Source organism: Dermacentor albipictus, chromosome 1 (assembly GCF_038994185.2).
Source record: "Dermacentor albipictus isolate Rhodes 1998 colony chromosome 1, USDA_Dalb.pri_finalv2, whole genome shotgun sequence".
Taxonomy (NCBI): Eukaryota; Metazoa; Arthropoda; class Arachnida; order Ixodida; family Ixodidae; genus Dermacentor; species Dermacentor albipictus.
Window position 1 is genome coordinate 339,842,138 of NC_091821.1, and position 15,743 is coordinate 339,857,880.

Sequence of the window (15,743 nt, forward strand, 5' to 3'; positions counted from 1 at the left end):
TATATATATATATTAGAGAGAGAGAGAGAGAGAGAGCGAAGTTTAGTGAAAAGGCACAGAGGTTGGCCTTAGGTACATTCCTCTAGCCAGCACTGGGGGAAGATGAAGCTTACAGCAAATCAACTCATGGCTTGGTAACCCAAATTGTGCGTCGTAAACTGCAGCCAGGTTACCTAAAAAAGTGTGATTCGTAGAGATTCACACACTGTTTGTCATTGTGTTGGCCATCGTTAAACACAATGTGGTAATCGGTCGAAACGGGCGGTATACAGTATAGCCGGCGCAATAGACAGACAACCAACAGAACAAAAGTGTCCATTCATTCCTTTTCACCACCTGTTTATCTATCGCTTGCACCGTTCATACCTCGTCATAGTAATCATTATCACCACCACCACCACCATCGTCGTCGTAATTGTCGAGACACGTAACGCCATACTAATGTAGCGTACAGCCAGCGAAGTAGTACACCGAACGCCTGTTCTGGAGTTCTGTTCTGGAGATGTTCAGGTGGTATGTACTTGATGGGTAGGCAGACCATTGCACAAGACTGCTCTGTCACTCAAAAATAGCTCGTTTCGACAGACCTGACAACCTAATCTGAAGCCTCAACTAAGAAATGGCCCGATAGCGAGACTGCTTGAGCAACTTAGAGAGGGCTTCAGCTTTCGAGAAAAAGAAAACTACTTTGATGGGTACATTCTTATCGCCACTTAAAGGACAATACCGTCAAGTTCTTTTGAAGAAGCCGAAATGGAGAAGGCGGGAGCCGCTCCTGCCTTGAAGGAACACTTGCGACATAGAATGAACAAAGAGATGGCGAAACTCTTCGCTTGTCTCGTTGCAGATGTAAACTTTCAAATGGCTCGCAAGAGATCCGTTGTACGGTCGCATCGCCGTCTGTCGGACGGCAGAATTTAAATCCAGAGCTCCATTGATCGACGCCGCTGTGGTGATATGCAGTCGGAGAACACAGTGCGCAACACTCTGTGTAATGCGCACAGACTAAAAGCGATCGCAAATGTGATAGCAGCTGGCTCCTTGGAATGCAAATCGAACTTGAATTCTAAGTATTCTTTTTCTCTCTCTCTCTCTCACTCGCTCTCTCTACCGAATTACAGTACCTTGACGCATTATATTAGGGTACCAGTAGACGGCGTCGGTTAACATTGGAGTTGTGCATGCATGAACAATTTTTTCTTAAAATGATCAGAGGATGATAATGCTGTCGAGGCAAGCCACGTTCGCTGACGCGCTCGAATTTATAATGCGTACGCAGCTGGCTAGCTAAAGTTAAATGAGAACGAACGTGCATGTTCCACGACCAAACTGGAACGCAGCGTCTCGTCCGGCATCAAGTTTCTGATTGCGCAAAGGACGTAGAAACGACAAATCGAAATATTGAAAGCCGCCGTCCTGAAACACGCTGCTGTTAGCAATCCAATCAAGACAAGGGTTCACCGGAAGATGGGGCCTCGATGTGGTCTGCAGTGGCCGAATGAAGGAAGCCTCAAGTTGGAGCTGATGTTTCAAGATGGAGTGCTTGCTTTCGTCTGGGCGAGAAATAGGTTCCCCGACGAAGACAACTTCTGTTGTCGAAACAGTGGCTTCAGACTGAGCTGCACTTGTGTATACTTTTGAGATATTCGTTTTAAATACAGGCACTGCGATAATGGCGGTTAAGTGACACGGGCAAGAAAGAAAGACAATGACGGTGCACTATACCTTCCTTGTCTTTGAAAGAGTTGACCAGCTCGCCCTCGCCACAGTACACCGGCCTTCCCGACATCCCTGGTCCAAACCAGGTCAAACTTACCTCTCGTATGCGTCTCCTCTTACGCACTTACCGAGAGCATAGAAGAATCTTTCCAAGATCAGTGCCACACCTAACCAAAGCCAGGGTTAATTAATTAAGTTAAGCGCAGGCAAACAGTTTACCGACGCCACCCTTCAGCACAATGCGCATGCGGCGCAAGATACGCTGATGCGCCACAGACAATACACAGCCCATCGCTCGCAACCCTCCCACAGCACTTGACGAAATACGTCAGCGAGGCTCTGGACTACGGGCTTCTGTAAACACAGCCACTTTATTAAATGAAGTTTACTCTCTTTCGCTCTCGCTGTCTTGTGCGCGTCACTAAAGCGCTATTGTTCATTGTCCCATTCAGCTGCAGTTGTCCCGACAAAAAACTAGTTTCCTTGTCAAAACATTGGCTCCAGCTTGAGGTTTCCCTTGTTCGCGCACTTTTGACGATTGCCGATAGAAGAATTTTATGGTGCTTATTTGCCTTTAAGAAGGGTGGATGCCTCCAGCTAAGTCTGTCATTTCAAAACATGTCCAAAGCTCGGTAATTAAATATTAATTAGCTTAGTAACGCAATTTTTGCATTTTTTCTCTCGCGAACTCTGTCCGTCTGTCAGCGGAATACAATTGCAAATGACCCCTCCGATCTCCTCTAACTGTCCACTTATATGATGTCGTTATCATCATCGTCAACATGTTGACGACTATGGTAGGAGAAAGACCATTTCGAGAGACGTTCTATTATACATGTTTCTTGTCAAACCAGCACCCTCCCCTACTATATATGCACATTTGTTATCTAATCACATTGTACAATCCTCTACCACCCTCAACTTCGATTCAAAATATGGTGTAGGCATCGGTAAAAAAAAGGAATGGCCGTATCAGAGGCTGATTTCGGCTGGCATGTTATCGCATAGGTGTTTCCAGGATATCTTGCTCTGCATAAATAGCGACGGCAGAGTGTATGCACTTAGGAGACGAGACAGAGCGAAGGTGAGGCGCTTCATCGATGAACAAAGTCATCGACGGGAACCATTTGGCTAAGCACTATCGGATGACCCGACCCATTAGCCGGTGCCGTTCCTAGCTGGGCAATTAGAGCACTCGATATTTTGCGAATGCTAACAGAAGCTCTGAACGCGCATACTGCACGTGTTGGTAGTCCATGTATTAGCATTTGTTGTATGCTATTCTGGACGAGCGCGCCTCAGATCTTGTTGATGCTCATTTTATCACAAGGAACGTAGCCACGAGGGGGACTTGTGACATAGGGAGGGCTGAAATCACTTACAAATGTCAAAACTTGCAAGACAGAGAAGAAAAAGAAAGAATCGAAACGGAAAATAATTAATGTCGAATTACAACGCAAATTTGGCAAAAAGAAATAAGGCGAAGAACACTTGACAAAGAAAGAAATGATATCGTAGCAGGAACGGCCTCCCTATTAACGTTACCGAGCGTCAGTGATAGTGCGAAGTGCAGTGCGAATTGCCCTGTGACTTCGGTCAAAGCTTACAGCTTTAAATGACAATAAATTTGTAACATTCATCGTAAGTGCGTGTTGGCGAAGAGGGAGTTGAAGGAAAATGTCCCACGATGAGGTGGAAGGGCGGCAAGTAAGTCGTCCATCGTTTAGTTCTTCTTCAATACAAAAGAAGAAAATTTGGGAGGTATAGAGGTCGCACCACTAAAGATTAAAAGGAAAGATGGAAAAATTAATGAAAGAGACAGAAAAGAAAGTTCGGCAACACGTTGCACGAAGCCGAAAGCCTGCTGGACACTTAATAATGCATTAAGCTATGCAATCGGAAGGCCAGACCTTGCAAGACATAACGAGCCGCAGTCTGAAGTACACGTGTGGCGCTCTAGCTCGACCTCCTCAACGACACGTGCGAGCACTTAATGCACTACTGCAAGGTGCAGCATGCTTGTCGCCAGTAAGTGTTCTATGCAGGGGAAAGCAGCACTATATCGGTCGAACGCCTTGCTCCCGCCGCTTCACACGTCGCACCTTATTTCTCGCTTGGCGAGGATCCTCGGCAGTAGCGTACTTCCGAGGCCTACCGTGCAATCCGTTAGGTCCGGGCGAGCGTCCTCCATTGCCGTCTTTCACGCTTCGCAGTCGACTGTCGCCACAACCACCACCGCGTGACGTAAGCGACGCAACACCTATATTTGTCTGCCTGGGCGCGCTGCTCGTTCCTCTCTCTAGCCGCCGCTCGCTCGGAGACGAGGACGTGTTCCTTTTTTTTTTACCGCTCGACTCGACACCGTCTTTCTTTTTCAAGGCCATCGCGCAACGAGCCACTTGGGGCGTTCGCCTTAAGAAGATAAGGACGAAAAATGACAGCGAAAGGTGGTCAACGACACTTCACATTGAGGGAAAATGCAGTGATCCGGCCTTCCATAGTGTTGAATATTATGCTCCGAAAAAGAAGAGAAGAAGACGAAGTTAGAAGCGAGCGTGGAGCCGAGCGCGCGCCTGCATTTTTTTAGTTTTTTTTGCAAGCGTCGAATAAAGAAGACGTTCTCTACTTCGGCTCCGCTTCCTGGTTTTCAACACATAGAAAAGTAAGTTCTCGGAAATCGACTGAAGATAATAGGGCGTACCATCCATAGTACTTTAACGGTAAAATCTGTCTGAAACGAGCGCTCGTCAGAAAGACTAAAAGTGGCAGAAGACGGAAAATATGTTCAAGCATAGGTAACGGGGCTGGAGAATCTGCACACTAGTTCCAGTTAAGATTTCTTTCTCATGTCCAGATAGACCCACGAGGTTCTTGAAGAGGAACTCTAGAGCTATTTGCCTTTTATATTTTACCACAAAAGCAATTTTATTCAACTATATGGACACTCCAGGCACATTTCTGCCGTGGCCGTCGCCTTAACGTTCCGTATAAAGCCCAACGGCAATAAAATCGCCACCGCGCGCCGTATATTGTACGTGCGAGTGAAAGCGTGTGAGGATGAGCCGGTGATCCCGGCTCAATCTTGCGCACTCAAAGGAGGAAAGAAGGAAGGAAGCGCGCCTAAAGCCCCTTAAACTTCGTAAAATAGTGCCACTCTCCTGCTCCGCCTTCACTCCTCCTCGTTTCTCCTCTTATTCGTGCTCCCTCCTCGACCGTGGCGCCACCTACATTGCTCGAGCGTAGCAACGGCGCCAACATGCGCTCCTCGCCACTCTGTAGACGCTTCTCGAGCAAAAATGGCGCTGAAGCAAGGGGCGTGGGCTCACGTGATGCTATTAGGCCAATAGCGACGCGGCGGTGGTCTCGGCCAGAGCACGCGAGGAGGAGGCGGCATTCTTCAAAGCGTGGCACTACTTTACGAAGTTTAAGGGGTTTTAAGCGCGCCGCCTTCTGTCGAGCGCAAGGCTTTGGGGGGGAGGGTAGTGTGCTCAAGAGGCCAGGTAATGCGAGGCTGAGGGAAAGTTGTGAAGCCTCCGCTATCCATGCCCGAGCACGCAAGGGCGTAAGCGCGCCGTCTGTACTTCAAGGCGAACAACAGCGCGCCGTCGTGTCATCCCTGCTGTGTCTTCTCTTTCAGTAAGTCAGCCCTGTTTAACGACAAAAGTGGTTCTTGACGTGCACGGCGAATTTCTGTGCGATGACGATGACGACGATGATGATAATTATTTATTGGCATTCCCTTTACCATAAATAATTTTACAAATAGCCACCTAGCCTGCTTGACCTAATCAGACAATATATACGTGTTATCAGTTTAGTATTTTGCATACATCTACCTAATGGTTTCTTTCTTCCTTAAAACCTCTTTATCTGTATCTCGATATTGACAGCAGTCCAGACAGCACCACCTGGCGCCAGAGAAGACGACGCGGCAGAAGCAGATGTTGCTGCACGGCGCTGTTTCAAGAGTGTTCCTTAAAAAAACACAAGAACAAAAATAGCTCGTACGGCCTCATGCTACACTTCAACGACTGTAATGCTTTATCATCGGCGCCTCCCTAGTATCATTTCATAGATGGGCAATCACCAAATGATACGGAGTTTCGAGTATCTATGCTCGTCCGGCAACCTCCTCCTGATTATGATAATGATGATCTCTAACGTAATCCGCTTGGAATCGGAGCGGCGACAAATAGTTGTCTAGCCTGTCCACTTATGTTTCACCGTATCGTAATGTAGCGCTCTGCATATCACTGCTTTATCTCGCAACGTTACGTACGCGTGTGACGGTCGCACTCCTATCTCTTCCTTCCTTTAGAGTGCGACATTCAGGCGCAGCTCTTAAACGCCCGTACTTGCGGCGAGCATCGGCGTCTATACCTAGTAACCGAACGAACGGGCACAGCGAAAGATGAGAGGGAACGCAGAGTGCAAGGGGGGATGAAACAAAAAAAGGCCAGAGCGAGAAGAGCGTGAGAGGAAAGCGGAGGTGGAGGGTATGGGGACAACGCGAGAAGAAAAGCGTAGTGCCGCGCACGAGGGACTTTGCGGCGACGATGACTACGAGATGGCGCCAGAGTAGCACGCGTCGTCTGTATGGAAAGAAAGCGCTGCATGAGCAGATAGTATCTGCGGCGGCTGCTGTGAGTCACGCCCACGCGTGTCACCCGCGTGCTTCGTATCGCGATCACCCGATTAACGAAGCAGTCGCGCCACACTTAGTCCCGTTTGAAACGTGCCGCACGAGACAGATGGTCGACGCCAGCCAATATATCACTGAATGAAAGTGCGCATAGAGTTTCGCTTTAGGGAGTATCGTAATCGTGGGTGAATTTTTTTGTTTCTCACCGATACTCTGAGCATCTGCCTGCTTATCTCGACTGCTCACGAGTTAACGCTTCCACCAGCTTCGAACCTCGGCGCTCCTGCATTAAAAAAGAAAAACCTTTACGATGACATTGAGCAATCACGCCAATATCCGGCCACCCAGGTCGTTTACACTGCCTCGGCGATAGGCCCGTCTCATAACGCGTCGACGCCTTGGACTTTGGACTCGTCTAATGATGTGTACTGTTGCAGACTGGTTGAAAATTGAGCTTCTTAGTATACATTGAACATATTGGAGGAGCTCTAAACAGCGGCATTAATCCGATTTAATGCTGGCGCATTAAATCACAATGGCAATTAAGAGTGCACGGACCCTGCAGGATTTTGTTACAGAAAATCCCTCACTAACAGGAATGTGCGGTGGAACGACGACGCAGGTGCAATGGCGGTTTCCCGGGTTCCGCCTGGAGCTTCTGGGTGCACAAGGGCATTGTCACAGGCGGCAACTACGACTCGGACGACGGCTGCATGCCGTACCCAATCAAGGCATGCGACCACCACGTCAACGGCACACTCGGACCCTGCGACAAGAAGATCCCGCCCACGCCGCGCTGCGTGCACATGTGCCGAAAGGGCTACGACGTCAGCTACATGAAGGACAAGCACTACGGTGAGCGGCGCAGCTTTGCGATTCGAATAGATGCAGACGAAGGAATGCTGCAGAACTGGCGAGGGTGTATGCGCTTCGATGTGCTTGAGCGCTTGAAACGCGCCAGTTTCTTTGCGACACCTATAGAACGCGTAGATGCACGTACAGCCTACTTCACTTTCGCAATTCAATCTTGACTAATCTGTCTCAAACTTAAATTGATCGTATATGCGGTACATTAATGCAATACTAAATGTAAAGAAAGATAACTGATGAGAGAGAGAGAGAGAAAGCAAAGACAGGAAAAAGATAACTGATACCAACTAAATAAATACCGACTCGCTCGTCTTATATGATACCAACTAAATAAATACCGACTCGCTCGTCTTATATTTAAGAGGCCCGTGTCCACATTAACGAAAAGCTCTTACCCTAAACGTACTTGCAAGAGCAAGTATAAGCCGATTCAGATTCTGGACATATTATTGGCGACGGCCACCGGCCAAACGAACGAAAAGCTTCGCGAAATCGGCCCCTTACTGTTAGTATTGCTATTAGACGGAAGTTCAGATTTCTTTAATTACTCATTAGTGTTACCAGCGTAACATAAATAAGGAACAAAAAGGAGACATATGTACCACACACGTTGGTGGAGGGACAAAATTGATGCACAGACATCACAGTGTTTGTAGTGTCTGTCTCATCTCGGTGTCTAGCTTTGTTTTGCTCTGGCAACATTAATCAATTAAGACCTGAGCAATATTCACAAGGCTCTCCTACGCTATAATTTTTCGTAACAGAAAATTATAGCCAATCTTGTTGCTGGACGTATGATTAGCAAAGGCGGACGACCAAAGGCAAAGAAAGCTCGCGAATGAAAAAAATTGTGCCTATGGACCCTGCTCTGACTACATACAGGTTTAATATTTATTTATTTATTATTTATTTATTTAGTGGCATTACAAAGGGGAATGCTTACAGCGAGTATGAAGAGCAACATATATACAAACAAAAAGAGAAACAAGGAGTATCCTGTAAAACGGCTTTGTTGTACTATGTTAGCTGAACAATTGTTGTTTTCATTGCCAGCTATACGGTGGCAATGTGTACAACAACGTGATTCCACTCTTCGGATGTTCGTGGTAAAAGTAACTGAAAAAAAGCATTAGTTTTTCATGATGCAATTCTAACCTTGTGACAATGGTCTAGCCGAGATGACACATAATAGCAAGATCAGTAGATCGCGCGGAGAAGGATGATTCTTACCAAGAACCGCCACTGCATGGAACCGCCTTCCCGCCTCCTTAGTCACCATTTGTGACAGCACCAATTTCAAGCTTGCTGTTCAAAGTGCCTTATAGTTCCTTCATTACTTTTTTTATTTTTTCTCGTTCTGCAAATAATGTACTCTACCACTCCTTTCTGTTGTGCCTGCCGGCCTTGAAAGTATGTACAATAAATAAATAAATAAATAAATAAATAAATAAATAAATAAATAAATAAATAAAAGATGCGATGAAAGAGGCACAGTCGGTCAACTTTACGGTGGCGTGTTAATAACGGTAGGTTGACGCTAGATTTCATGCTGATCAACTTCTGATCTTGCTTTCAACAGGCGTGATCTAGCCAATCCTAAGCGTAGACTTCATCGCAGCTGCAAGGCTTCGAGTGTCAATGTGTTCAAACTATAGAGACGTTTGACCAATCGCGATGCACTCTCTCGCACGGTGCATGCGGATGATGACTGTGAAGTTTATCGTGTTTGGATTACCGTTGTTCAGACGGTGCACATTGTACAGACATGTGCAGGATGACTAATCAAAAAGGTCGGCCCAGATGGCAGCACTAATAAGGAATATGTTTTCTTGCTTGTTTTTTTTTTTGGCGTGTACGCAAACAGGCAACAGTTCTTACTCGGTGCCGTCGGTGCCAAAGCTGATCCAAGCAGAAATCATGACCAACGGTCCGGTAGAGGCGGACTTCACTGTCTACGCTGACTTCGTCCACTACAAATCTGGTACGTGTACGCTTGATCGGCACACACGGGCCTCGAAGTAATGCCAGCCTTTGCCATATTGAGATGAGCGTAGATCACGAATGGGTGGTGGCTGCCAAAATATCTCTGGACATAAAATTATAACCGGGAGCCACCATTCCACACTGAAGAGCGGAAGGGTTCAGCAATGCAAACATCACTTTAGATGTTGACAGATAACCTTTATAAACTCTTACTGTCCATTGGCAACCTATATACGTAATACTGACAGAAAAAAAAAATCGCTTCTACTCAGTGCAATTAAAATTCACACTAGGTCGTACGGATTTATGCACTATGCAGATATGTTTATTTGTGGGCTTCACTTTTAGTAAACTATGTTTTACACAATGTTTAGAGGTTATGTAGGCTTACAAAGAAAAAAAAGAAAATGTCCAGAGGGATAAAAAGAAGACTACGTCACCACAGGCTTTGCAGAGCGGCATCCACAGTATTTAGGAATGTGGTGCAGTTCCTTTGCTGCTAACCGCAGAAGTGCGACAGAAACCAGTACCTGTGACTGCAGAGTGACGTCACGATTTTCTGCGTATCCTAACGGAAGTAACGGAAGAAAGTATACGCAATAAAAAAAATAAATAGACGGAACGCTTTTGATCGTGTTTTCTGCGCGCAGTGGCAATCGCGTGAAGCCAATTAAGAAATTGCCAACACGCTCATCCTTCTCGTTCTACTTGCGTCATGCAGGTCTCCTTTCCGTACTATAAATCCCTACAGCCTTGCTCAGCCTTGTGTTCCTTTAAGTTTGTTTTCGACGGGCAAGATTAATTTTTCGCAAGGACCGCGGTGGCGTCGGCGCAGAACCACGCCGACATACGCACGCGACGCGGTCTTATACGCTTTCGCGGGCGCGCAGGCGTGTACCAGAGGCACACGGACCAGGCCTTAGGCGGCCACGCCATCCGGCTGCTGGGCTGGGGCGTCGAGGACGGCGTCCCCTATTGGTTGGCCGCCAACTCGTGGAACACGGAGTGGGGAGACAAAGGTCAGTGACCCGATCCGACGCATTTCTTAACGTGCCTGCTTTTCCTGCCGGCGCGTATATATTCAGCGGAGACGGGAAGGGATTAGAGCGACGCGTAAATCCCTTGCATAATCCCTTGCCGCCCTTAATCGTTGACTCCAGTTAATGTGTACAGCGCACTGAGAACGATATGCGTGAAAAAAGAGAAAAACGCGCGTGACACACAATGGGGGTTGCTCACGACGCACGCAAGTGGTTACGAGGAACATAGCTCCCCTGTGTGTCGTGTATATATGTCTTCTTGTACTATCTCTGTATTGTTAACAAGAGCCAAGCATCAACTATCTGATGTCAAGATTTTGTTCTTCGATTAGTTACACATCTCGCGCACGTTTGAATTCTAAGCAGTGCGCGTCAGCTGTATGACAAATGACGGAAGAGTCTGGAATTACACCGACGCCAGAGTTCAGCGTATACCATGATGTTTATTGTTCATCTGTAGTTGACAGTTAACCACCAGGTATCAGCCTCGCTTGAAGTTAAACATGGTATGATTCGCTGCATGCTGATTAGGCATGCTATAGGTTATCCGTCATCTAACAGTTAGTTTCCGAAGCGCACCATTACACGTGCTGAAGTGACAAAGTGTGTCGATATTATAAAACAGAACAAGAACAAACAAATAAAATAAGCAAAACGAAAAAGAAACGAAGAAAGAAACAAACAAACAAACAAACAAATAAAATCCACATGCATCTGTGGCCCAAACTTACGGAACTGCTTTTGCCTGATGACCTTCCAATCACCAGGACATCGGTGTCAGGACGGTTAAGCAAAAGTCGAAATTCAAAAGGCGCAGTCATTCGTTGGCGTTACTGTAATGACGCCCGTTCTTCCACGCTTTCTCATCGCGTTCGCCGGGGAGCTTTGTGAAGGTCAAGCGTTCTCATTTCATCACGTTGGCGTTTGTCATGAGCGTAGAACACGTGTTGTTTTTATAGCTGCGTTTGTAACGTAAATACACGCGTATTTTCTTTCGTGACGGCCAATGAAAAACGATGCCAAAATCGCCTTGGATGCGCGTTCGGCTCTCGGTAGTAGGTTCAGAACGGCAGTGTAGGTCAGCGACCCGCTGTCGACACCGGAAAAAGGGAAAGAAAGAAAATGCTAGTGCCATTTGCTGCATAATCTGCACAGTTAGCGAACGCCCGCCGCGTTGCAGGTGCGGCGTTTAGCCAGCGTCCTTTCGGACACGTCATGCGTGCGTGTCATTACGCTCATGAGGCACTCAACTAAAGTGTTAAAGTTGACTAGTTAATTATGCAGGCATGATGCTTAAGAAGAGCGAAGGAAAAAGGCTGAATTCGCCCCAACCATTACGTTACAATGGTCGCTTATTATTCGTTTGAAAACGAAAGCGATAATGTCATTATGCAGCCAAGAGCGTGACCTCATCAGATACCTAGCCGAGTCAGATTCCAGGAGATAGAGCTGAAGAACAGTTATTACAAAGGGGTACACGAAACTGTGGCTATATGCAACTGTGCCACATCTACAAGAACCAAGGAGTATAGCCTACGCCGTACCTGTGCGCCGCCAACAACAACAACAACAACAACAACAACAACAACAACAACAACAACAACAACAACAACAACAACAACAACAACAACAACAACAACAACAACAACAACAACAACAACAACAACAACAACAACAACAACGACAACAACGACAACAACAACAACAACAACAACAACAACACTTTTATATGCTACTAAAACCGAGCCCATATGAGGGGCTGCACTGCCAGGCACTCGGAAGTATTTTACAACTTCCTAAATGCGCCAGTGAGACACAACATATGATTGATATGTCCACAATGTGCAGTTGGCTAGAACTTGGGCGCAATTACCAGCGTTCTCCAATGTTCTGCGCGAGATTCTCACTTTCTCAGGATCACACAGATGCACACATATCACACAGACGCACAGGCAAATATATATGTGCAACATAATACTCTTTTGCAAACACAAATTATGAGTATCCTTTAATTTTAATTGCGCTGTCAACAATTACAGTCAAGTAAAAAATAACACCGACAATTTGATAACGTTGCGGATTAGACACAGCCAATTTATCTGTGTCTCGAAGCTCATGCTAGATCTCTCCATCGCTGTATAAACAACGAGGCCGTCGTTTCAAACAGAACTCTTGTCCTTGGACCATTTCTGTTGAGTTTACCAAGTTCAGTAAATAAAAGAAAGAAAAGAAAGGGAAAGATAACTGGATGGAGCTCAAGCACCGGAGAGTGCGTTCTTAAACTTCATGCGCTATTACAAACACAAATGGCGAAAAAAGGAAAGGTACAAAAGTGAGGCGGGTTGCACGTACATTCACGCATTTGCATTTTATGCCTGTAGTTAACGCTAATGGTGTGTAACGCGCACTTCCAGTGACGCCTTGTGCAAAATGGGACAATCTTTTTCCCGAGCTTCGCTAAACTAAAGACGGGAGGCTGTGCGCTCGATGAGCTGTAACTACAGACTATGCTAAAGCATGAGACTGCGCAGTATGCAGTTTAGGCCAGAATCAGCCGACGCAGCATATCATCTCTTAACGCTCAAATACATTAATATCGAGGACGTGAGCCTGTTCTCAGGTGACTGAAGTGTGTGTTTTATTGATCGCAGGCTTCTTCAAGATCCTGCGCGGATCGGACGAGTGCGGGATCGAAAGCGACGTCGTTGCTGGACTCCCTAGACATTAAAATTCCTCACGGGCATTTTCTTAGCCAACGAGCGCAGCGCAAGGTGCTCGATATCAACACGCATCTGTGCCGTCTGTTCACACAGAACCATTTCTTTTTTACCCTTCTAGTTATATAGGATAACACAGGTTAATATTTGTGAGTAGTGTCGCCAGTAATACTCGCGAAATATATAGTGTCTCGCTGTATACTATGCTTCGCGTAATAAAATTGATGGAGTTTTACGTCAACATAGCTGCACTGTGGGCTGCGAAGGACGCCGTAGAGGACTCCAGGTGGACTTTTGAGCATCTGGTGTGCTTTATCGCGCATCGTAAGGTAAGTACGCATGCGTTTTCGCGAGCCGCGGTCATCAAAACGTCTGCTAAGGGAGTCGAACCGCGACCTCGCTCGCTCGGCAGCAAGAAGTCGTGGTCGCCGCGCCAGTCCTACGGATATGTGGCAGCTAATGAAATCGAAGATAACACCACCTCCCGTTCATGTGGAAGCTGGGGATGACAACGTGAATGCGCGCAGACTTCACGAATGAAAGTAAGTTTTTTTTGCGCCACCAGTGCGTTCAACAGCTAGGTATATAATCGCCATGTCAGATAGCCATGTTTCATCATCATCATCATCATCATCATCATCATCATCATCATCATCAGCAGCAGCAGCAGCAGCAGCAGCAGCAGCAGCAGCAGCAGCAGCAGCAGCAGCATCATCATCATCGTCGTCGCCGTCGCCATCATCATCATCACCATCATCATCGTCAGCAGCAGCAGCATATTTTTATGCCCACTGCAGGACAAAGACATCTCACAGCGATAACAATTACCCCCCTCTTGTTGAATTTCATCACCCCACCTAATTTTCGGCCCCCGATCGACTGCGCTCCGCTTTCGTTGGCACCCGTCTCCATATTATTCCTACCTTATTACGTGAGAAAGCGCTGAAGCATGTGTTCGCTCAGTGAGAATATCGTTCGAATGACTTACGCTGGAGTGCAATCTAGTCGTCGTCGTTGTTTCTTTTATCACCCGTAACCCCATAAGGACGCGTGTATATATAGTATTTATCTCTTTCTCGGCATGTCTTCCCACCAGCGTACATCTCCTCCCTCTCTACAATCAATCCGAAACGACAATTGCCGCGGACGCTGTCGGAGGGAGTTCGAATCAACGCCCAAGATAACCAAGGAGAGAAGTGCAGCCCCCCCGAGAAGGGAAATACGAGCACGCTTACAAACAAAGAAAGAAGGAAAGAAGCGCACACAAGAAACAGTAACGGGAGAGCAAATCAATCGACGTGATGTTCCAGAACACATAAGCCTCGCGACGCCTCGCCCTTATACTGTTCGGTAAACAAAGGGACAGGGAGGAAAAAGACGTGAAACAAACTCGCTTCCGCTGGGACGAATGTATACGATGGCGGGTGAGGCTGCCACGGTTGATGGGGGGAAAGCTCCTCGCGGTGTTGTTTTTTTTCTCTTGCTTCCGCCCCATCGCTGCTCCGAGGGAGGCTGCTTTTCTTACGCTACACACACTGCGCTGGGATGAACCGACGGTTGTCTCTCTTTCTGTGTGTCTATGGAAAGCAGCGCTTACTGAAGCCTCGCGTCGCGATAGTGGCGATCTAGTCGTTGCCCGCCTTGCGGTCTCCGTCTCGCGTCGGGTTCGTGCAGCCGCGCGCAGGGCCCGGGATGACATTAGGCGGACACTAAGCCCGCCCAGATTGTCCGAGGACGTGGCGCGCTAACCATGGCGCTGCCGAGAAGGCAGCCTATCTCTTCCTCCCCCTTCTCCTCCCCTCCTCTCCTTCACACACGTAGTTCGACTCTGCGTGCGAACTGCCTTTGCTCGTCCTCGTGGCGTCTCTGCTCTCTCCTTTATTTGTTTGTTTATTTTGCGTTGTTAGATGATGCTTAAGAAGATGCTGGTGCCAGTAGGTGGCACCGACTGGCTACTCCTCTTGTTAAAGAAAACAGAAAACGACAAGCTAGGAACGAAGAAAAAACTGCGTACGGAATGAAGCGGGAAAGCGCAGTCAAACCAGTCCCAATGCTCACAAATGCTTTACTGTTCACACACCTTATTGCCGACTCGGACCGTGGCCTTCCCGCCCGATCTAGGAGACCATGCTTGAAACCATGCAGATTAGTATGGAAAACACCAGAGGGAACTGTCTACGCCACGCAACGCTAGGGTAACGATGGAACGGGTTTTATTAAAATTCGGAGGTATGTATCGGCCCGGCTGTCGGTTAGGCTCTACTGGCGTCCTTGAAGCCCTTGAGCTCAGTGATAGCAAGGGGAACGTAATCGTGTCCGCAACGGAGATTAATGAAAGGCACTTGGAGGTTTTGGTGACAGAAAAATATTGCGATTACAAAAACGCAAGCTTACAAAGACGAAATTCCCTTTAATGGCTAGGAAAGCTTGATGCTAGGAATCTCTTTTCTGCGAAAAAATAATCAGCCCGGTAATACATGGATCCGCCTATAAACTTCGTCCTTGTACATTCAGATGGCTTTGTTACTTTGCAAATTGATCTTCTTCAACGAAACATTACATTATAAGCGTAACAATTCGGAATGATTACGCATGCGCACATATATAATTGCCTAATTGCCGAGCTGTGTTTAGAAAAGTATCAGCGTTTGTAAATTTAGAAATATAAAGCGCAGTGAATTACGTCCCGAGAACGCTTGAAACCACACGCATGAATATCAGACAGATCCATGTACTATACTCTCCATTTCCATGGTAGATAGCTGAACCCGT

The 15,743-nt window shown here is 47.0% G+C and overlaps 2 protein-coding genes across 6 annotated transcripts in view; one reads left to right on the plus strand and one right to left on the minus strand.

Moving 5' to 3' along the window:
- LOC135904994 (cathepsin B-like) overlaps nucleotides 1-13,212 on the plus strand; it is a 33,289-nt gene extending 20,077 nt beyond the window's left edge. The window contains exons 4-7 of the mRNA XM_065436020.1: nucleotides 6,984-7,216; nucleotides 9,096-9,212; nucleotides 10,105-10,233; nucleotides 12,906-13,212. Of these exons, the coding sequence (XP_065292092.1) occupies nucleotides 6,984-7,216; nucleotides 9,096-9,212; nucleotides 10,105-10,233; nucleotides 12,906-12,982 (556 nt within the window). The 3' untranslated portion in view covers nucleotides 12,983-13,212. The remainder of the gene's footprint in view (nucleotides 1-6,983; nucleotides 7,217-9,095; nucleotides 9,213-10,104; nucleotides 10,234-12,905) is intronic.
- LOC135904696 (acetylcholinesterase-1-like) overlaps nucleotides 1-15,743 on the minus strand; it is a 132,465-nt gene that overhangs the window by 44,664 nt on the left and 72,058 nt on the right. Inside the window, exon 1 of one of the 5 annotated variants that reach the window (XM_065435803.2) lies at nucleotides 10,986-11,105. The exons of 3 other annotated variants lie outside the window; for them this stretch is intronic. The gene's annotated coding sequence lies outside the window, so the exon portion shown is untranslated. Of the gene's footprint in view, nucleotides 1-10,985; nucleotides 11,106-15,743 lie in introns of those variants that run through there. One more of the 5 variants, XM_065435935.2, reaches the window with a different exon arrangement.